The sequence below is a fragment of the Mobula hypostoma genome, chromosome 1, assembly GCF_963921235.1.
Source record: "Mobula hypostoma chromosome 1, sMobHyp1.1, whole genome shotgun sequence".
Taxonomy (NCBI): domain Eukaryota; kingdom Metazoa; phylum Chordata; class Chondrichthyes; order Myliobatiformes; family Myliobatidae; genus Mobula; species Mobula hypostoma.
This window is the reverse complement of record NC_086097.1, coordinates 255,364,597-255,387,711: the sequence shown is the minus strand read 5'-3', so window position 1 is coordinate 255,387,711 and position 23,115 is coordinate 255,364,597. Positions and strand designations below refer to the sequence as shown.

The 23,115-nt window shown below is 44.9% G+C and overlaps 1 protein-coding gene across 1 annotated transcript in view; it reads left to right on the top strand.

Annotated features, from left to right (window-relative positions):
- Positions 1 to 8,968: 8,968 nt before the first annotated feature.
- LOC134343832 (uncharacterized) overlaps positions 8,969 to 23,115 on the top strand; it is a 174,743-nt gene continuing 160,596 nt past the window's right edge. Inside the window, exons 1-2 of the mRNA XM_063042604.1 lie at positions 8,969 to 9,091; positions 10,058 to 10,262. Coding sequence (XP_062898674.1) covers positions 10,118 to 10,262 — 145 coding nt within the window. The 5' untranslated portion in view covers positions 8,969 to 9,091; positions 10,058 to 10,117. The remainder of the gene's footprint in view (positions 9,092 to 10,057; positions 10,263 to 23,115) is intronic.

Sequence of the window (23,115 nt, the reverse complement as noted above, 5' to 3'; positions counted from 1 at the left end):
ACACACCTGGGCTATTTTCCGCATTGTGACACACCTGGGCTACTTTCTACCTTGCGACACACCTGGGCTATTTTCCACATTGTGACACACCTGGGCTACTTTCTACATTGTGACACACCTGGGCTATTTTCCACATTGTGACACACCTGGACTACTTTCTACCTTGTGACACACCTGGGCTATTTTCCACATTGTGACACACCTGGGCTACTTTCCACCTTGTGACACACCTGGGCTATTTTCCACATTGTGACACACCTGGGCTACTTTCTACATTGTGACACACCTGGGCTATTTTCCCCATTGTGACACACCTGGACTACTTTCTACCTTGTGACACACCTGGGCTATTTTCCACATTGTGACACACCTGGGCTACTTTCCACCTTGTGACACACCTGGGCTATTTTCCACATTGTGACACACCTGGGCTACTTTCCACCTTGTGACACACCTGGGCTATTTTCCACATTGTGACACACCTGGGCTACTTTCTACCTTGCGACACACCTGGGCTATTTTCCACATTGTGACACACCTGGGCTATTTTCCCCATTGTGACACACCTGGACTACTTTCTACCTTGTGACACACCTGGGCTATTTTCCACATTGTGACACACCTGGGCTACTTTCCACCTTGTGACACACCTGGGCTATTTTCCACATTGTGACACACCTGGGCTACTTTCTACATTGTGACACACCTGGGCTACTTTCCATTTTGTGACACACCTGAGCTACTTTCCATTTGGCCATATAGAGTCGATGCCAGCTGAGGTCTGATGAGGAGAGACTGAAGAGCATTTAGAGCTTATAACTGAAGCACATAAGATTCTGTGAGGGTTTAACAGTACAGGTGATCTGGGGGTGTGTTTCCTGTGGGAAAATTGAGAATAAGCAAACATCATCTCAGAAATACTGTTTAGCAGCTTGGCACTGTGAGAATTTCTTCTCTCTGTAGGCTGTGAATTTTTTACCCCTCAGAGATTTGAGTATTGAGTTTTTAATTATGTTCAAGGCTAAAACAGATTGATATATGGATTTTGAGTCATGTGGGGACAGCAGGGAGATGGAGTTGAGATGAGCCAGAATTCTATTGAATGGTAGAGTACAGAGCACAGAGCACAGAACATCACAGGATGAGACTGGCCCTTTGGCCTACAATGTTGCACCGACCTTTTAACCTTCTCTAACCCATATAGCCCTTAATTATCTTTCATCCATGTACCTCTCTAAGAGTCCCTTAAATCTCTCTTAATTCCTACGCTCTACTAATTTTACGATTCCCCTGATACCCTAGCCAGTGAATATCAACACCATCAGGAATAGATTCACAACACATATAATTGGCCTTAAAGTGCTCTGTGACATGAAATGTGCTAAGTAAATGCAAATAATTTCTTTCATGGTCTGCCTGCTATTCATTGCCAAGTCTTCTTACATCCACCTTCACAACGTCTGCCACTGTCTTTGCTGAAAGCCTCTTTGGTGTCACCCCCAGGCTCTTAATGCAGTCTTAAGTCACCACTTCCGGTATCTCCTTCTTTGACATAAAGACTTCAGTTTAATTTTTCTTTCCTGGCTAAAGCTGACTGAGAGAGTTTCCACAGACTGAGAGATGGAGGTTCAAGGAGATGTGCAGAATTGAATGTCTTGTAATTGGATAACATACATGATCAAGCTCTATGATAGGGTAAAGATTGTACATAACATGGCTAACAGTTCAGCAAGGTCTGCATGGCTTGTTTCTGTGCTGTTCTGCACAGGCAGCAGAGATGTGGGTTTTGAGGTGGATGCTAACAATATCATGGATGAAACAAATATCTAACAAGGATGTCATGAACAGAGCAAGCACAAAAAGAGAAATGATGTATGAGTTCAGGAAAAGGAAACGTAACTTCATTGAATATGTGATTAGGAAAGAGGTGTTAGAATGCACGGTAATTATGGGAAAGATTGAAGGGAAGAAAGCAAAAGGAAGGCAAAGACAAATAATGATGAAGACAGCAGCCAGAGAACTGGAAATGAATACCAGTGAATTGATCCATTTGACCCGAAACAGGAGCATGTGGGCCATGGCAGTCAAAGCTCAAACTGGGCGCGGCACCTGATGATGATAATGATGATCATGAGTTCACTATGACTCTGAACGCATTGTAAAATGAAAGGGTAATACATATGAAATATCTAATATAAATATCTGATCTTAATATCTATATTAGTATAAACATTTGTTTACTAGATTATCTGTCACTGTGCTGTACTGTTCCCTGATGGTACAGAGAGACAGTTCATTACAATTAAGATAATGGGGGGTTCTTCCAACGGGAATGGTGAGATAGTGTTCTCTTTGCTCTTCTCTTCTCCCCTGAAAACATGGCTTTGATCACCTGTAGACACACCGCTGATTGATGCAACTGTGGCTTGTTTCCGACAACGTGAAACACAAAAATGAAAATTAAAGATGAGAAAATCTACAGATGCTGGAAATCTAAGCAACAAATACAAAATGTTAGAGGAACTGAGCAGGTCAGACAGCATGGAAAAGAGTGAACAGTTGAAACCCTTCATCAGGACTGGGGAGAAAAAGGGAAGTTAGAGCAACTGGTTGGGGGAGGGGAGGAAGAAGTACAAGGTGGTAGGTGATAGATGAAACCAGGAGGGGTGAAGTAAAGAGCTAGGAAGGTGATAGGCGAAAGAGATAAAGGGCTGGAGAAGGGGGAATCAGATAGAAGAGGATAGAAGACAGTGGAAGAAAGGAAAGAGGGAGGAGCACCAGAAGGAGGTGATGGGCAGGTAAGGAGGGAGACGAGAGGTGAGGGCGTGGCACTGTTGATCAGAGATAGCGTCATGGCTGCAGAAAAGGAGGAAGTCATGGAGGGGTTGTCTACAGAGTCTCTGTGGGTGGAGGTTAGGAATAGGAAGGGGGCAATAACACTACTGGGTGTTTTTTATAGACCACCCAGTAACAGGGACATCAAGGAGCAGATAGGGAGACAGATTATGAAAAGGGGTAATAGTAACAGGGTTGTTGTTGTGGGAGATTTTAAGTTCCCAAATATTGATTGGCATCTTCCTACAGTGAGGTGATTAGATGGGTGGAGTTTGTTAGGTGTGTTCAGGAAGGTTTCTTGACAAAATATGTAGATAAGCCTACAAGAGGAGAGTACTTGATCTGGTATTGGGAAATGAACTTGGTCAGGTGTCAGGTCTGTCAGTGGGAGAGCATTTTGGAGGCAGAGATCACAATTCTATCTCCTTTACCATTGCATTGGAGAGGGGTAGGAACAGACAAGTTAGGGAAACATTTAATTGGAGTAAGGGGAAATATGAGGCTATCAGTCAGGAACTTGGAAGCATAAATTGGAAACAGATCTTCTCAGGGGAATGTGCGGAAGAAATGTGGCAAATGTTCAGGGAATATTTGTGTGGGGTTCTGCATAGTTAACTTCCAATGAAACAGGAAAAGGATAGTAGGGTACAGGCCGTAGTGTACAAAGGTTGTTGTAAATCTAGTCAAGAAGAAAAGAAGGTTCAAAAATCCTCTTGTGAAGAGCAAGAGGATAAGACATGAGAGAATAGGACCAATCAAGTGTGACAGTGGAAAAGTGTGTATGGAACCGGAGGAGACGGCAGAAGTACTTAATGAATACTTTGCTTCAGTATTCACAACAGAAGAGGATTTTGGCGATTGTAGGAATGACTTACAGCAGACTGAAAAGCTTGAGCATTTAGATATTAAGGAAGAGGATGCGCTGGAGCTTTTGGAAAGCATCAAGTTGGATAAGTCACCGAGACCGGACGGGTTGTACTTCAGGCTACTGTGGGAAGAGAGGGAGGAGATTGCTGAGCCTCTGGCGATGATCTTTGCATCATCAATGAGGATGGGAGAGGTTCTGGAGGATTGGAGGGTTGCGGATGTTGTTCCCTTATTCAAGAAGGGGAGTAGGGATAGCCCAGGAAATTATAGACCAGTGAGTCTTACTTCAGTGGTTGGTAAGTTGATGGAGAAGATCCTGAGAGGCAGGATTTATGAACATTTGGAGAGGCATAATGTGATTAGGAATAGTCAGCATGGCTGTGTCAAAGACAGGTCATGCCTTACGAGCCTGATTGGATTTTTTGAGGATGTGACTAAACACATTGATGAAGTTAGAGCCATTGATGTAGTGTATATGGATTTTAGCAAGGCATTTCACAAGGTACCCCATACAAGGCTTATTGAGAAAGTAAGGAGGCATGGGATCCAAGTGGACATTGCTTTGTGGATCCAGAAATGGCTTGCCCACAGAAGACAAAGAGTGGGTGTAGATGGATCATATTCTGCATGGAGTCTGGTGACCAGTGGTGTGCCTCAGGGATCTGTCCTGGGACCCCTACTCTTTGTGATTTTTTATAAATGACCTGGATGAGGAAGTAGAGGGATGGGTTAGTAACTTTGCAGATGACAGAAAGGTTGGGGGTGTTGTGGATAGAGTGCAGTGCTGCCAGAGGTTACAATGGGACATTGATAGGATGCAAAACGGGGCTGAGAAGTGACAGATGGAGTTCAACCCAAATAAGTGTGAAGTGGTTCATTCTGGGTGGTCAAATATGATGGCAGAATATAGCATTAATGGTAAGACTCTTGGCAATGTGGAGGATCAGAGGGATCTTGGGTTCCGAGTCCATAGGACTCTCAAAGCTGCTACGCAGGTTGACTCTGTAGTCAAGAAGGCATACGGTGCATTGGCCTTCATCAATCGTGGGATTGAGTTTAAAAGCCGAGAGGTAATGTTGCAGCTACATAGGACCCTGGTCAGACCCCGCTTGGAGTACTGTGCTCAGTTCTGGTCGCCTCACTACAGGAAGGATGTGGAAACCATTGAAAAGGTGCAGAGGAGATTTACAAAGATGTTGCCTGGATTAGGGAGCATGCCTTATGAGAATAGGTTGAGTGAACTTGGCCTTTTCTCCTTGGAGTGACGGAGGATGAGATGTGACCTGATAGAGGTGTATAAGATGATGAGAGGCATTGATCACGTGGATAGTCAGAGGCTTTTTCCCAGGGCTGAAATGGCTAGAATGAGAGGGCACAGTTTTAAGGTGCTTGGAAGTAGGTACAGAGGAGATGTCAGGGATAAGTTTTTTATGCAGAGAGTGGTGAGTGCATGGAATGGGCTGCCGGTGTTGGTGGAGGCAGAAACAAAAGGGACTTTTAAGAGACTCCTGGATGGATACATGGAGCTTAGAAAAATAGAGGGCTATGGGTAAGCCTCGGTAGTTCTAAGGTAAAGACATGTTCGGCACAGCTTTGTGGGCCGAAGAGTTTGTATTGTGCTGTAGGCTTTCTATGTTTCTCAGAGGAAGAAAGATCCTAAGGGGAGTAAGGGGCGACTGTGGCTGACAAGGGAAGTCATGGATAGTATAAAAATAAAAGAGAAGTATAACATAGCAAAGATGAGTGGGAAGCCAAAGGATTGGGAAACTAAATTTTAAAGAGCAATAGAGGATAACTAAAAAGGCAGTACGGGGAGAAAAGATGAGATACAAAGGCAAGCTAGCCAAGAATATAAAGGAGGATAGTAAAAGCTTCTTTAGGTATGTGAAAAGGAAAAAATTAGTTAAGACCAAAGTTGGGCCCTTGAAGACAGAAACGGGTGAATTTATTATGGGGAACAAGGAAATGGCAGATGAGTTGAACAGGTACTTTGGATCTGCCTTCACTAGGGAAGACACAAACAACCTCCGAGATGTAATAGTGGCCGGAGGACTTAGGGTAACAGAGGAACTGAAGGAAATTCACATTAGGCAGAAAATGGTGTTGGATAGACTGATGGGACTGAAGAGTGATAATCCCCACGTCCTGATGGTCTGCACCCCAGGGTACTTAAGGAGGTGGCTCTAGAAATCGTGGACACATTGGTAATTATTTTCCAATGTTCTATAGATTCAGGATCAGTTCCTGAGTACTGGAGGGTAGCTAATGTTGTCCCACTTTTTAAGAAAGGAGGGAGAGAGAAAACAGGGAATTATAGAACAGTTAGCCTGAGATCAGTGGTGGGGAAGATGCTGGAGTCAATTATAAAGGATGAAACAGCAGCATATTTGGATAGCGGTAACAGGATCGGACCGAGTCAGCATGGATTTACAAAGGGGAAATCATGCTTGACTAATCTTCTGGAATTTTTTGAGGATGTAACTATGAAAATGGATAAGAGAGAGCCAGTGGATGTAGTGTACCTGGACTTTCAGAAAGCCTTTGATAAGGTCCCACATAGGAGGTTAGTGGGCAAAATTAGAGCACATGGTATTGGGGGTAGGGTATTGACATGGATCGTAAATTGGTTGGCAGACAGGAAACAAAGAGTAGGGAATAACGGGTCCCTTTCAGAATGGCAGGCTGTGACTAGTGGGGTACCGCAAGGCTTGGTGCTGGGACCACAGCTATTTACAATATACATTAATGATTTAGATGAAGGGATTAAAAGCAACATTAGCAAATTTGCAGATGACACAAAACTGGGTGGCAGTGTGAAATGTGAGGAGGATATTGAGATAATGCAGAATGACTGGGACAGGTTGGGTGAGTGGGCAGATGCATGGCAGATGCAGTTTAATGTGAATAAATGTGAGGTTATCCACTTTGGTGGCAAGAACAGGAAGGCAGATTACTGTATGAATGGTGTCAAGTTAGGAAACGGGAAAGTACAATGAGATCTTGGTGTCCTTGTTCATCAGTCACTGAAAGGAAGCATGAAGGTACAGCAGGCAGTGAAGAAAGCTAATGGCATGTTGGCCTGCATAACAAGGGGAGTTGAGTATAGGAGCAAAGAGGTCCTTCTGCAGTTGTACAGGGCCCTGGTAAGACCACACCTGGAGTATTGTGTAGTGTTTTGGTTTCCAAATTTGAGGAAGGACATTCTTGCTGTTCAGGGAGTGCAGCGTAGGTTCACGAGGTTAATTCCCGGGATGGCGGGACTGTCATATGTTGAATGATTGGGCGACTGGGCTTGTATACACTGGAATTTCAAAGGATGAGAGGGGATCTGATTGAAACATGTACAAACGTTTGTAAGATTATTAAGGGATTGGACATGCTAGAGATGGGAAACATGTTCCCGATGTTGGGGGAGTCCAGAACCAGAGGCCACAATTTGAGAATAAGGGGTAGGCCATTTAGTACGAAGTTGAGGAAAAACTTTTTCACCCTGAGAGTTGTGGATCTGTGGAATGGTCTGCCTCAGAAGGCAGTGGAGGCCAATTCTCTGGATGCTTTCAAGAAAGAGTTAGATAGAGCTCTTAATGAAAGTGGAGTCAAGGGATATGGGGAGAAAGCAGGAACAGGGTACTGATTGTGGATGATCAGCCATGATCACAGTGAATGGCGGTGCTGGCTCGAAGGGCTGAATGGCCTACTCCTGCACCTATTGTCTATTGTTTCTATGGTTAGAGAGGGAAACAGGAATAGGAATGGTGAAGGGGGTGGAACAATTACCGGAAATTCGAGAAATTGATGCTCATGCCATCAGGTTGGAGGCTACCCAGAAGGAATGTAAGGGGTTGCTGCTCCAATCTGAGAGCCATGAGCTCCGATCTCTAATCGTGGTAGTAGAGGAGTCCATGGACTGACATGTCGAAATGGGAATGGGAAGTAGAATTGAAGTGGGTGGCTATTGGGAGATCCCACTTTTTCTGGTAAATGGAGGGTAGGTGCTCGGCGAAGCAGTGTCCTAGTCCACTTCAATTGGTCTCATCGATAACCAGGAGGCCACATGGGGAGCACTGGGTACATTAGATGACCCCAATAGTCTCACAGGTGAATTGTTGCTTCGCCTGTAAGGACTGTTTGAGGCCCTGAATGGTAGTGAAGGAGGAGGTGTTGGGACAGGTGTTGCACTTTTTCCGCTTGCAAGGGTAAGTACCAGGAGGGGGATCAGTGAGGAGGGATGAATGGACAAGGGAGTCGCGTAGGGAGCGATCCCTGCAGAAAGCAGAAAGTTGGGCAGGGGGAGAGATGTGGTGGGATCCCGTTGGAGACGGCAAAAGTTACGGAGAATTACGGAGGCTGGTGCACTGGTAGGAGGATTAGGGGAGGGCAGACGTGCGCGAAATGGAATAGATGCGGGTGAGGGCAATGTTGATGGTGAATAAGGGAAGCCCCTTTCTTTGAATGAGGATATCTCCTTAGCTCTGGAATGAAAAGCCTCATCCTGGGAGCAGCTGCAGCGAAAGTGGAAGAACTGGCAGAAGGCGACGGCATTTTTACAAGTGACAGTGTGGGAAGATGTTCGAAAATCATGGCTGTTCTGGTCTCTCCCACCTGCTGTCAATATCATCTGCCCCCTTCCTCTGTTCACACGAGGCAGACAACAGGCACTGCTGTCCTCACCCGGGTCTTCGGAACGGGGCAACAAGGCAGACAATCAACCCCCCTCTTCTCCATTCATCCTGCCTCTGACAGACTCTTTCTTTCGTCTCTCTTTCTCCTTGCTTTCTTTCGTTCACCATTGCAATGGTTTCTCATTGTTAAAGTCCCTGTTAGTCTTTCTGTCTCTGTCCCCCGATCCCCCTCCTAGAAGTCTGACTAGCTTCTAATTCTCTTTTTGTTCCATTTTCTGTGCTCTCTCTGTCTCTGTCTCTCTCTTTCTCTCCCTCTCTCTCCCCTGTCTCTCTTTCCCCTCTCTCTGTCTGTTTTCTCTGTCTCTCTGCCTCCTCTCCTTTCTCTTCTCTGTCTCTCTCTCTCCCTTCCATCTCTCTCCTCCCCTTTTGCTCTCCCGCTTCCCCTCTGTTATTTTTACACCCACCTCCCTCAGTCTCTCGTCTAGTTTCTCCTCACCTTCGTCAGCTTCCCAACTCTTTCATTCAGTGTGTTGTCTCCGCCCAATTCCACCCGACTCTCCGGGCCTCGTTAACAACATGGTCACGTCCCCTGCCCTCAGCCGCTGCTCGCTCTCGCCGGGCTTGGAGGGGAAGAGCGCGTTTAAAATTCTCCCCGCATCGCCCCGCCATCTGTAACCGGCGCTGCGGATCCATTCGAGCGGAGCGTGTGAAACGTGTTAGATCGGCCGAATGGGGAGATTCGAGCCATCGGGGGGCCCGTGGGCGGGGTGGGTAGCTCCCGGACCGTGTCACAGACGGTGACCGGGTGTGTGTGGTGCATTTGTGCGCATGGCTGGCGGGAGTCCGGGCCTGAGTGTCAGTAATCGGGTTAGATTTGTTAATCCGGATTATCAAGAGCAGTTCGGAGTCCGTGGTCTCTGAGTCATGTCGAGGGCTGTGCGCTGAGGGTGGGGGGTTAGGAGGTTCAGTGACCTAAACATGTATTCACTCAGGCTCGGTTTACACAGACACATGTCCACGAAGGCATACATGTTCACACAGACACACGTTCACGCACATATATTTTCACACACACGTACTAACACACCTGTTAACACACACATGTTCACACACGCATGTTCGCACGTAATGCTCAGACGCATATATGTATACTTCACACATGTTCACGCGCATAACATATCTACACAGAAATTACTATAAACACACATGCCCACGCCAGCATTCATATACCCGCTTAAATACAGAATCACACACACACACACACACACACACACACACACACACACACACACATTCACTCACACACGTTCTCTCACACATATATGCATGCCCCACACATGTTGACATGCATATGTCCACTCACACGTGTGTGTGTGTGTGTGTGTGCGTGAGAGAGAGAGAGAGAGAGAGAGAGAAAGAGTTAGATAGAGAGAGAGAGAGAAATAGATAGATAGAGATGGAGAGGGAGAGAGAGAGAGAGACGGAGAGAGGGAGAGATAGAGAGATAGATAGATAGATAGATAGATAGAGAGAGAGAGAGAGAGAGAGACGGAGAGATAGATAGATAGATAGATAGAGAGAGAGAGAGAGAGAGAGAGAGAGAGAGAGAGAGAGAGAGAGAGCGCCCGGGTGTGGGGTTCGCCAGAGCGCGTCATCACGTCTGCAGGCGAGACTCTCTGGTACCCACCCAGAGAAATCTACTCATTAATGAACACTCCTATCTTCGCCAACAGCGTGAACACGGCACCTCGCCCTTCCCCCCTCTCCATCCAGAACACAGCGGATTTGTAACGATGGGGAGCGGCGGCGCTCAACACACGGGACAGACAGAGGCTGGAGGTTGGGCTCCCTGTGAGAAGAGGGAATCTGTCATGGATAGCAGACTACAGTTGCTCGCTTGTACCTTCTCACTCCAACTGCTGGCAGCGGTTGTTAGCGGTGAGTAAGCCTATTCGGCGGCGGTAAACCGGAGAGCGAGCTGTGCCCATTACCGGGACTGCGAGGCGACCACAACTGTCCGAGATTCCGACTGGGATCTTTTGTCTGCGCACGATTTCAAACATTAGCCAGCCCCAGAGGTCTTTAAATGCCGCGACAGCCCGCCCGCTCTCCGATGGGATTGTATTACGATGTGGAGGAATGATTTACCGAGGCAGGGGTGGCGCGGGATCCACGGGGAGCAACATATCATAGAACAGATAGAGGTTAAATGATCCGACAGGTCAAGCGCTCGCCGCCGGATTCTCTCTTCAATAAAAGTACATGCGTGAAGGAACGTTTGTAATGGACTATTGGAAATACACGGGTCTGGTTGTTCGCTGATATCATTATGACAGGGTTAATAATGTGTAGTCGACATTGGACGTTAGTTTTATGAGAAATACTACATAAAGCGATTGTATAGACACTAAATGGTACGTTTCTTCAGTTTTGAAGAAGGGTCTCGATCCGAAACGTCGACCGTTTATTTATTTCTGCCTGACTTGCTGAGTTCCTCCAGCATTTTGGGTGTGCTGCACTAAATCGTATGGTTTGACAGCACAGGTTGTATACAGTTTGGTTAACTGGCTGCGTATCGACTTGGATACAGAGTTGGCAAATGATTTGGTAATGTACGCTATAAAATATGCCAATTATATTACTAAACCAGTTTAGAGATTATACAGAGTGGATTACATGGAATGCAAAAATCTGATATATAATTGAGTAATGCAGTTAGCGTTAGAGTTGACAGTATGGTCTACAATGATTAGGCGGACGGGTCGGGATACAATAAACTTTATGAGATACAGGTTGTGTAAAACTGTATTTAGTATAGCTGGCATATCAAATATGTATATTGGGAAATATACACTATATGGGTTAGATAAAGTATATGATGACATAGAACATAGAAAATCTACAGCACATTACAGGCCCTTCGGCCCACAATGTTGTGCCGACCATGTAACCTAATCTAGAAACTGCCTAGAATTTCCCTACCGCATAGCCCTCCATTTTTCTAAGCTCCATGTACACAGATATGTTCACGGATATTTATGCAAGACAAATTGAATGCTATAGATTACATATGTTCATTTAATGCTGATGGTATATTGATCGGACAAAGCAGACGTTATATAGATAAGCTGATTAAGATATAGGTTGGGCGAGTAATGATTCGGAATGGATCGCGATGTACCTAGTATACATAATATCGTAGATCTGGATTCAAACCGTGTGTATGAAACATTAGTGGAGAAGGTACCGAGCGGCTTCGTGTCTTTTTGTTCTTTCGAGTTGCTGTGTCGGAATCCACCGGTTAAAATGTCTGCTGCGGTCTGAGAGGCAGTCGGGGTATGGGCCGGGCCTGTTCTCTGAATTGAAGACATATAATCCTGATTATACTGGGAAGTCTGCAGTCGTGGCTGATAGATCTTTTAAGTAATACATAGCTGATTCACAATGGTCAAGCAACTCGGGATTTAAAAACAAGAGAAAATCTGCAGATGCTGGAAATCCGAGCGACACACACAAAATGCTGGAGGAACTCAGCAGGCCAGGCAGCATCTATGGAAAAAAGAACAGTTGACATTTCTGGCCGAGGCCCTTCATCAGGACTGGAATAAAAAGATGAGGAGTCGGAGTAAGAAAGTGGGAGGAGGGGAGGAAAAACCACAAGGTGATCGGTGAAACGGGTGGGGCGCGGGGCGGGAAGGCGGGAGAGGGGTGAAGTGAAGAACTGGAAAGTTGATTGGTGAAAGAGATACAGGGCGGGAGAGGGGAGAGTCTGATAGAGGACAGAAGGCCATGGAAGAAATAAAAGAGGGAGGTAATGGGTAGGTAAGGGGATAAGGTGAGAGAGGGAAATGGGAATGAGGAGTGGTGAAGTTGGGGGGGGGAGGTGGTCATTACCAAAGTTTCAGGAAATCGATGTTCATGCCATTAAGTGGAAGGTTACCCAGGTGAAATATAAGGTGTTGCACCTCCAACCTGCATGTGTCCTGGTAGCTACAGTTAAGGAGGCCATGGACTGCCCCACTGAGTGTGTCCAGGTCGACCCATTGTTTCTGCTTGTTCCTGTCCCATCTGCATACCTCGCCTCAGTTTTGTTCCCCCCCCCCCAGTTCAGTCCTTTCCTACCCAAATCTGTGACACTTCACTTGGTCTTCATCTTTTCCACGCTTTCAAGATCCTTGGCCCCCATCATCTTGTTTTCACTATGGATGTCTAGTCCCTATACACCTCCATCCCCCACCAAGAAGGCCTGAAAGCTCTCCATTTCTTTCTCGACACCACACCCAACCAGTTCCCCTCCACTATCACTCTCCTCTGTCTAGTGAAACTTGTCCTCACTCTTAATAATTTCTCCTTCGGCTCCTCTCACTTCCTTCAAACAAAAGGTGTAGCCATGGTTCCCAGTTACGCCTGCCTGTTTGTCGGCTACGTGAACACTCAATGTTCCAAGCCTACACTGGTGCCACTCCCCACTTTTCTTATGCTACATCAATGCCTGCACTGGTGCTGCTTCCTGCACCAATGCAGAGCTTGTAGACCTCATCAACTTTGCCTCCAACTTCCACCCTACCCTCAAATTCACCTGGTCTATTTCCAACACTTCCATCCCCTTTCTCGATCTTACTGTCTCTTTCTCTGGAGACAGTTTATCTACCAATATAGAAACCATAGAAACTACAGCACAGAAACAGGCCTTTTGGCCCTTCTTGGCTGTGCCGAACCATTTTCTGCCTAGTCTCACTGACCTGCACACGGACCATATCCCTCCATACACCTCCCATCCATGTATCTGTCCAATTTATTCTTAAATGTTAAAAAAGAACCCGCATTTACCACCTCGTCTGGCAGCTCATTCCATACTCCCACCACTCTCTGTGTGAAGAAGCCCCCCCTAATGTTCCCTTTAAACTTTTCCCCCCTCACCCTTAACCCATGTCCTCTGGTTTTTTTCTCCCCTTGCCTCAGTGGAAAAAGCCTGCTTGCATTCACTCTATCTATACCCATCATAATTTTATATACCTCTATCAAATCTCCCCTCATTTTTCTACGCTCCAGGGAATAAAGTCCTAACCTATTCAACCTTTCTCTGTAACTGAGTTTCTCAAGTCCTGGCAACATCCTTGTAAACCTTCTCTGCAGTCTTTCAACCTTATTTATATCCTTCCTGTAATTCAGTGACCAAAACTGAACACAATACTCCAGATTCGGCATAACATTCATAACATTCCAGCTCTTATACTCAATACTTTGATTAATAAAGGCCAATGTACCAAAAGCTCTCTTTACGACCCTATCTACCTGTGACGCCACTTTTAGGGAATTTTGTATCTGTATTCCCAGAGCCCTCTGTTCTACTGCACTCCTCAGTGCCTTAACATTAACCCTGTATGTTCTACCTTGGTTTGTCCTTCCAACGTGCAATACCTCACACTTGTCTGTATTAATCTCCATCTGCCATTTTTTAGCCCATTTTTCCAGCTGGTCCAAGTCCCTCTGCAGGCTCTGAAAACCTTCCTCACTGTCTACTACACCTCCAATCTTTGTATCATCAGCAAATTTGCTGATCCAATTTACCACATTATCATCCAGATCATTGATATAGATGACAAATAACAATGGACCCAGCACTGATCCCTGTGGCACACCACTAGTCACAGGCCTCCACTCAGAGAAGCAATTCTCTACTACCACTCTTTGGCTTCTTCCATTGAGCCAATGTCTAATCCAATTTACCACCTCTCCATGTATACCTAGCGAATGAATTTTCCTAACTAACCTCCCATGCGGAACCTTGTCAAAGGCCTTACTGAGATCCATGTAGACAATATCCACTGCCTTCCCTTCATCCACTTTCCTGGTAACCTCCTCGAAAAACTGCAACAGATTGGTCAAACATGACCTACCATGCACAAAGCCATGTTGACTCTCCCTAATAAGTCCCTGTCTATCCAAATGCTTGTAGATTCTGTCTCTTAGTACTCCCTCCAATAACTTACCTACTACCGACGCTAAATTTACCGGCCTATAATTTCCTGGATTACTTTTCGATCCTTTTTTAAACAATGGAACAACATGAGCCACTCTCCAATCCTCTGGCACCTCACCCGTAGACAGCGACATTTTAAATATTTCTGCCAGCGCCCCCGCAATTTCAACACTAGTCTCCTTCAAGGTCCGAGGGAACACCCTGTCAGGTCCCAGGGATTTATCCACTTTAATTTTCCTCAAGACAGCAAGCACCTCCTCCTTTTCAATCTGTACAGTTTCCATGATTTCACTACTTGATTCCCTCAATTCCATAGATTTCATGCCAGCTTCCTTAGTAAATACAGACGCAAAAAACCTATTTAAGATCTCCCCCATTTCCTTTGGTTCCGCACATAGCTGACCACTCTGATCTTCAAGAGGACCAATTTTATCCCTTACAATCCTTTTGCTCTTAATATACCTGTAAAAGCTCTTTGGATTATCCTTCACTTTGACTGCCAAGACAACCTCATGTCTTCTTTTAGCCCTCCTGATTACTTCCTTAAGTATTTTCTTGCACTTCTTATACTCCTCAAGCACCTGATTTACTCCCTGTTTCCTATACATTTCATACAACTCCCTCTTCTTCTTTATCAGAGTTGCAATATCCCTTGAGAACCAAGGTTCCTTACTCCTATTCACTTTGCCTTTAATTCTTGAAGTAAGTTCCAGAAAGAGGTCATAAGTTGTTGGAACGTATTATTGACCTTTAACTTACTTTGAGAACCATCTAACCTTCCCTCCTACATAGACTTCCAAAGCCAAAGTCATCATAAAAGCCAAAGAGAGGCAGATAGTAGAACAAAAATTAATGGAAAGCTATTAAAAACCAACAGAAATCAACAAAAAATTGTTCAGAAGGTAAAAATGGAATACAAAAGCAAGCTAGCCAATAATTTTAGACCAAAAGACTATAGGACCAGAATATACAGTAGCAGAATTAGGCCATTTTGCCCATCAAGTCTGTTCTGTCATTTCATCATGGCTGATCCAATATTACTCTTAGCCCCAATCTCCTGTCTTCTCCCCATATCCCTTTATGCCCTGACCGATGAATAATCTATCAACCTCTGCCTTGGATATATAGTATATAGAGATTTGGCCTCCACAGCTGCCTATGGCAAAGAATTTCACAGATTCACCACTCTTGGGCAAAAGAAATTCCTTCTCATCACCATTCTAAAAGGACACCCCTCTATTCTGAGGCTGTCTCTTCTGGTCTTAGACTCTCCCACCACAGGAAACTTAGGTTTCAATGAGGACACCCCTCATTTGTTTGAATTCTAGTGAATACAAGCCCAGATCCATCAAGCTTTCGTCATATGGCAAGTCATTCAATTTTTTTGATCTTCCTTTGAACACTCTCCAGTTTCAGCACATTCTTTCTAAGATAAGGAGCCCAAACCTGCTCACAATACTCCAAGTGAGGCCTTGCCAGTGGCTCATAGTGTTCAAACATTATATCCTTGCTTCTTATGTTTCAGTCCTCTTGAAACAAGTGCTAACATTGCATTTGACTTCCTCACCACAGACTCAACCTACAAATTAAGCTTTAGGGAATCCTGCACAAGGACTGCCAAGTCCCTTTGCACCTCAGTTTTTTTTTGTATTTTATCTCCATTTCAAAAATAGTCCATCTTTTCATTTATTCTGCCAAAGTGCATAACCATCAACATCCCAACCCTGTATTCCATCTGCCATTTCTTTGCTCAGTCTCCTAATCTGTACTTCTGTAGCCTCTCAACTTCATCCAACTTACCTGCCCCTGAACTTTCTTCTTATTGTAAGCAAGTTTTGCGAAAAAGCCATTAATTCCATCATCCAAATCATTGACATATCATGTAAAAAGAATCAGAGCCAACACAGACCCCTGTGGAACACCACTATTTACCAGCAGCCAACCAGAAAAGGCTTCCTTTATTCCCACTGTTTGCCTCCTGCCATGATTATGGCATATTTTATCATGTGCCTCCAAGTACCTTGAGACCTCACCCTTAGAAATCGACTCCAACATCTTCCCAACCACTGAGGTCAGACTAACTGGCCTATAGTTTCTTTTCTTCAGCTTCTCTCACTTCTTGAAGAGCGGAGTAATATTTGCAATTTTCCAGTCTTCCAAACCATTCCAGAATCTAGTGATTCTTGACAGATCATTCCTAATGCCTCCATGATCTCTTCAGCAACCTCCTTCACCTGGGATGTACACCATCTGGTCCAGGTGACTTATCTACTTCAGGACCTTTCAGTTTCCAAGAACCTTCTCTCTAGTTATGGTAGTTCACACACTTCACACCCCCAACACCTGGAACTTCCAGCATACTGCTAATGTTTTCCACAGCGACAACTGATGCAAAATACATATTCAGTTCATCTGCCATTTTGTTGTCCCCCATTACTACTGCTCCAGCATTGTTTTCCAGCAGACCAATACCCACTCCTCCTTCTCTTTTACACTATGTATCTGAAGAAACTTTTGGTATCCTCTTTAATATTATTGGCTAGCTTACTTTCATATTCCATTTTTACCTTCTTAATGACTTTTTAGTTGCCTCCTGTTGGGATTTGAAAGCTTCCCAATCATAACATAGAAACATAGAAAACCTACAGCACAATACAGGCTGTTTGACCCACAATGCTGTGCCCAACATGCACTTACTTTAGAAATTACCTAGGGTTACCCATAGCCCCCTTTTTTTCTAAGCTCCATGTATCTATCCAGGAACCTCTTAAAAGGCTCTGTTGTATCTGCCTCCACCACCTTTGCCAGCAGCCCATTCACACACTCACCACTCTCTGTGCATAAAAACTGAACTACCTCACAAATATCGGGCTAAATCATCTAACTTTCCACTAATTTTTGCTCTGTTATATGCCTCTTTTTGGCTTTTATGTTGACTTTGACTCTCTTGTTAGTCACGGTGATGTCATCTTTCCTTTCGAATACTTCTTCCTCTCTGGATATTAAAGAAGATACCAAAAGTTTCTTCAGATACATAAAGTGTAAAAGAGAGGCAAGAGTGGATATTGGAATGCTGGAAAACAATGTTGTAATGGGGGACAACGAAATGGTGGATGAACTGAATAAGTATTTTGCATCAGTCGTCACTTTGGAAGACACTAGCCATATGGTCGATGTTCCAGGTGTCAGGGGTTATGAAGTGTGAAGTTACCATGGCTAGAGGGAAGCTTCTTATGAACCTGAAATGTCTGAAGGTAGATAAGTCACCTGGACCAAATGGTGTGCGCCCCAGAGTTCTGAAAATGGTCATCGAAGAGATAGTAGAGGCATTAGTAATGACTGTTCAAGAATCACTGGATACAGATATGGTTCTAGAAGTCTGCAAAATTGCAAATGCCACTGCACTCTTCAAGGAGAGAAAGAGGCAGAATAAAGGAGTCTATAGGCCAGTTAGTCTGACCTCAGTAGTTGGGAAGATGTTGGAGTAAATTATTAAGGATGATGTCTCAGGGTATTTGGAGGAACATGATAAAATAGACCTTAGTCAGCATGGTTTCCTCACAGGATAATCTTGCTAGACAAATTTTTTGGAATTCTTTGAAGAAATTACAAGCAGCATAGACAAAGGAGAATTGCTTGATGTACTTGAATTTTCAGAAGTCCTTTGACAAGGTGCCACATATGAGGCTACTTAGCAAGCTATGAGCCCATGGTATTATAGGAAAGATTCTAGCATGTGTAAGGCAGTGGATGATTGGCTGGAGGCAAAGTATGGGAATGAAGGGAGCATTTTTTTTGGCTGGCTGCCAGAGATTAGTAGTGTTCCACAGGGGTCTGTGTTGAGATCAATTCTTTTTACATTATATGTGAATGATTTGGATGATGGGATTGATGGCTTTGTTGCAAAATTTGCAGGCAATATAAAGATAGGTGGAGAGGCAAGTAGTTTTGAGGAAGTAGAGAGGCCATGGAAGGACTTAGACAGATTAGGAGAATGGGCAAAGAAATGACAGATGAAATGCTGTGCTGGAAAGTGTATGATCATGCACTTTGGTAGAAGATATTAAAGGGTTGACTATTTTCTAAATGGAGAGAAAATGCAAAAAAAAAACTGAGGGCAAAGGGACTTGAGAAGATTCCCTAAAGGTTAATTTGTAGGTTGAGTCTGTGGTGAGGAAGATAAATGGAATATTAGCATTCATTTCAAGAGGACTAGAATATAAAAGCAAGGATATAATGTTAAAACTTTATAAGGCACTGGTGAGGCCTTACTTGGAGTATTGTGAGCAGGTTTGGGTTCCTTATCTTCGAAAAGATGTGCTGAAACTAGAGAGGGTTCAAAGGAGGTTCATGAAAATGATTCCAGGTGAGCCAAATGGCCTAATACTGCTCCTATATATTACGGTCTTATGGTTTAATTTCCTACCATTTTTCTGTTATATTCTGGGGACTCAGGGATGTTGATGAATGTAGGAATGCAACTGGAAGGTGAACATTAGCTTATTTAACAGCAGATATGTGTGTGAGAAACCAAATCGTCATTTCCTAATGCACCTCTTACCTCTTTACTGCTTCCTTCTGACTCCTCACTGCTCCCCTCTGCCTCGTACTCTGTCACTCACTCTCCCTCACTCCTCACTGCTTCCCCCTTCCTCCTGGTCTATAATTCATTCTCTCCTCACTCTTCCACTCTCGCCGTTTTCTAACTGTGACCCTGTTACCTCCTCACAACTCCACTTATAGCCCTTCCCTACTCTACGGCACTGACTGCCCCCTCACAGAGGGGGCTCAGTGTCTGACCTGCTATCAATGCAACTAAGATTCTGTTCAACGCTGGCTCCCAGCAAGTTAATGGTAATGAGGGAGGAGTTGACTCGAGAATGGTAATACCATTGAGTAGCAAGAAATAATGTTTAGATCTTGTCAGGTTGGGAGTTGGAACATAAATCAATTCATTGTTGTAGAACACAGAAACAGGCCCAGCTGGTCCATGCCAACAAAGATGCCACTTCCCCATATCCATTTGAACCAGGGGTTCCCAAACTGTTTTATGTCATACACCGATACCATTAACCTTCCCTATCTGCGTACTGTCCAAGTGTTGAAGCACTGCCATTGCATTCCCTCTACCTCGCCTGGCAACTCAGCAATCCACAGCTTAAGCTAAAACTAGAATTCATATCAGTGTCGACCCTGGTCGCCATCTGGTACTATGACAAGTGGAGCAGTTACTCTGCTGAGTGGGGCAGTTAGCATGGTCACTAGGGCAGTTAGCATAGTCACTAGGGCAGTTAGCATGGTCACTAGGGCAGTTAGTAATGTGAGTGGAACAATGAGTGAGTGGGGCAATTAGCATGGAGTAGCATAGTTAGTAATATGAGTGGGGCATTTAGTATGCTGAGTGGGACAGTCAGTATGGTGAGTTGAGCAGTTACTAAAGAATGGGTCAGTTAGTATGGTGAGTGGGGCTGTTAGCATGGCATGGGGCAGCTAATATGGTGACAGGGCATTTAGCATGGTGAGTGGAGCACTTAGTATGGTGAGAGGAGCAGTTAGTATAGTGTGGGGTAGTTAGTATGGTGAATGGACAGTTAGCATGGTGAGTGGGGTAGTTAGTATGGAGTGGGGCCATTAGTATGGTGAGTGGGGCCAATGGTATGGTGAGTGGGTTTGTTAGTATGGTGAGTGGGGCTATTAATATGGGGAGTGGAGAGGTTAGTATAGAGTGCGGCAGTTATTATGGAGACTAGGGCAGTTAGCATGGTCAGGTTTGCAGTTAGTGTGGTGAGAGGGACAGTCAGCATGGAGAGTGGGGCAGTTAGTATGGTGACTAGGTCAGCTAATATGGTGAGAGCAGCAGTTCATGGCTGAAGGAAGGTCATGGTTGGGAGCTTGACATCAAAGGATATACTTCACATTGAAAGGACAGGCAGGAAGTATTAAGCGGTGCTGTAGCTCTGTTGGTAAGAGATGGAATTACTTCTTTAGAAAGAGGTGACATAGGGTCAGAGAATAGAAACATAGAAACATAGAAAATAGATGCAGGAGTAGGCCATTCGGCCCTTCGAGCCTGCACCGCCATTTATTATGGTCATGGCTGATCATCCAACTCAGAACCCCGCCCCAGCCTTCCCTCCATACCCCCTGACCCCCGTAGCCACAAGGGCCATATCTAACTCCCTCTTAAATATAGCCAATGAACTGGCCTCAACTGTTTCCTGTGGCAGAGAATTCCACAGATTCACCAATCTCTGTGTGAAGAAGTTTTTCCTAATCTCGGTCCTAAAAGGCTTCCCCTCTATCCTCAAACTGTGGCCCCTCGTTCTGGACTTCCCCAACATCGGGAACAATCTTTCTGCATCTAGCCTGTCCAATCCCTTTAGGATCTTATACGTTTCAATCAGATCCCCCCTCAATCTTCTAAATTCCAACGGGTACAAGCCCAGTTCATCCAGTCTTTCTTCATATGAAAGTCCTGCCATCCCAGGAATCAATCTGGTGAATCTTCTTTGTACTCCCTCTATGGCAAGGATGTCTTTCCTCAGATTAGGGGACCAAAACTGCACACAATACTCCAGGTGTGGTCTCACCAAGGCCTTGTACAACTGCAGTAGTACCTTCCTGCTCCTGTACTCAAAACCTCTCGCTATAAATGCCAGCATACCATTCGCCTTTTTCACCGCCTGCTGTACCTGCATGCCCACTTTCAATGACTGGTGTATAATGACACCCAGGTCTCGTTGCACCTCCCCTTTTCCTAATCGGCCACCATTCAGATAATAATCTGTTTTCCTATTTTTGCCACCAAAGTGGATAACTTCACATTTATCGACATTAAATTGCATCTGCCATGAATTTGCCCACTCACCCAACCTATCCAAGTCACCCTGCATCCTCTTGGCATCCTCCTCACAGCTAACACTGCCACCCAGCTTCGTGTCATCCGCAAACTTGGAGATGCCGCATTTAATTCCCTCATCCAAGTCATTAATATATATTGTAAACAACTGGGGTCCCAGCACTGAGCCTTGCGGTACCCCACTAGTCACTGCCTGCCATTCTGAAAAGGTCCCGTTTATTCCCACTCTTTGCTTCCTGTCTGCTTACCAATTCTCCACCCACACCAATACCTTACCCCCAATACCGTATGCTTTAAGTTTGCACACTAATCTCCTGTGTGGGACCTTGTCAAAAGCCTTTTGAAAATCCAAATATACCACATCCACTGGTTCTCCCCTATCCACTCTACTAGTTACATCCTCAAAAAATTCTATGAGATTCGTCAGACATGATTTTCCTTTCACAAATCCATGCTGACTTTGTCCGATCATTTCACCGCTTTCCAAATGTGCTGTTATCACATCCTTGATAACTGACTCCAGCAGGTTCCCCACCACCGACGTTAGGCTAACCGGTCTATAATTCCCCGGTTTCTCTCTCCCTCCTTTTTTAAAAAGTGGAGTTACATTAGCCACCCTCCAATCCTCAGGAACTAGTCCAGAATCTAACGAGTTTTGAAAAATTATCACTAATGCATCCACTATTTCTTGGGCTACTTCCTTAAGCACTCTAGGATGCAGACCATCTGGCCCTGGGGATTTATCTGCCTTCAATCCCTTCAATTTACCTAACACCACTTCCCTACTAACATGTATTTCGCTCAGTTCCTCCATCCCACTGGACCCTCAGTCCCTTACTATTTCTGGAAGATTATTTATGTCCTCCTTAGTGAAGACAGAACCAAAGTAACTATTCAATTGGTCTGCCATGTCCTTGCTCCCCATAATCAATTCACCTGTTTCTGTCTGCAGGGGACCTACATTTGTCTTTACCAGTCTTTTCCTTTTTACATATCTATAAAAGCTTTTACAGTCCGTTTTTATGTTCCCTGCCATAGTCCCAATCATAGTCATACTTTATTGATCCCGGGGGAAATTGGTTTCCTGGGGGAAAAAATCACTAAGCAAATACCATCAACAGATCACTTGCAATACCAGAGGAAACAACACACTGGACCTTTGCTACACCACCATCAAGAATGCCTACCGTGTTATTCCATGTCCTCACTTCGGGAAGTCTGATCACCTGGCTGTACTTCTACTCCCTGAGTATAGGCAGAGACTGAAGACTGCAGCACCAGCAGTGAGGACCGAGAAGGTGTGGACAAGGGAAGCACAGGAACACCTACAGGACTGCTTTGAATTGGTGGACTGGACAGTATTTAGCAATTCATCTTTGAACCTGGATGAGTTTGCTGCAGTTGCTACCGACTTCATTAAAATCTGTACGCATGAGTGTACGCCTACAAAGACTTACGTACATTCCCAAACCAAAAGCCATGGATGAACCAAGAGGTACATCGTCTGCTGAAGGCTAGATCTGTGGCATTCAAGTCTGGCGACCCAGGCCTGTACCAGAAAACCAGGAATGATCTGCAGAGGGATATTTCAAGGGCGAAGAGACAATTTCAAACGAGTTTGGAGGCAATATCGGATGTACGGCCACTCTGGCAGGGTCTGCAAGACGTTACTTCCTACAACGCGAAACCCAATAGCATGAATGGCAGCGATGCTACACTACCAGATGAACTCAACACCTTCTATGCCCACGTTGAAAGGAAGAACAGGACTACAGCTGTGAGGATCCCTACTGCACCTGATGACCCTGTGATCTCCATCTCAGAGCCCGATGTTAGGCTGTCTTGAAAAACAGACCAGAGGGGATGTACCCCAGGCTACTGTGGAAAGCGAGGGAGGAGATTGTTGAGCCTCTGGCAATGATCCTTGCATCATCAATGAGGATGGGAGA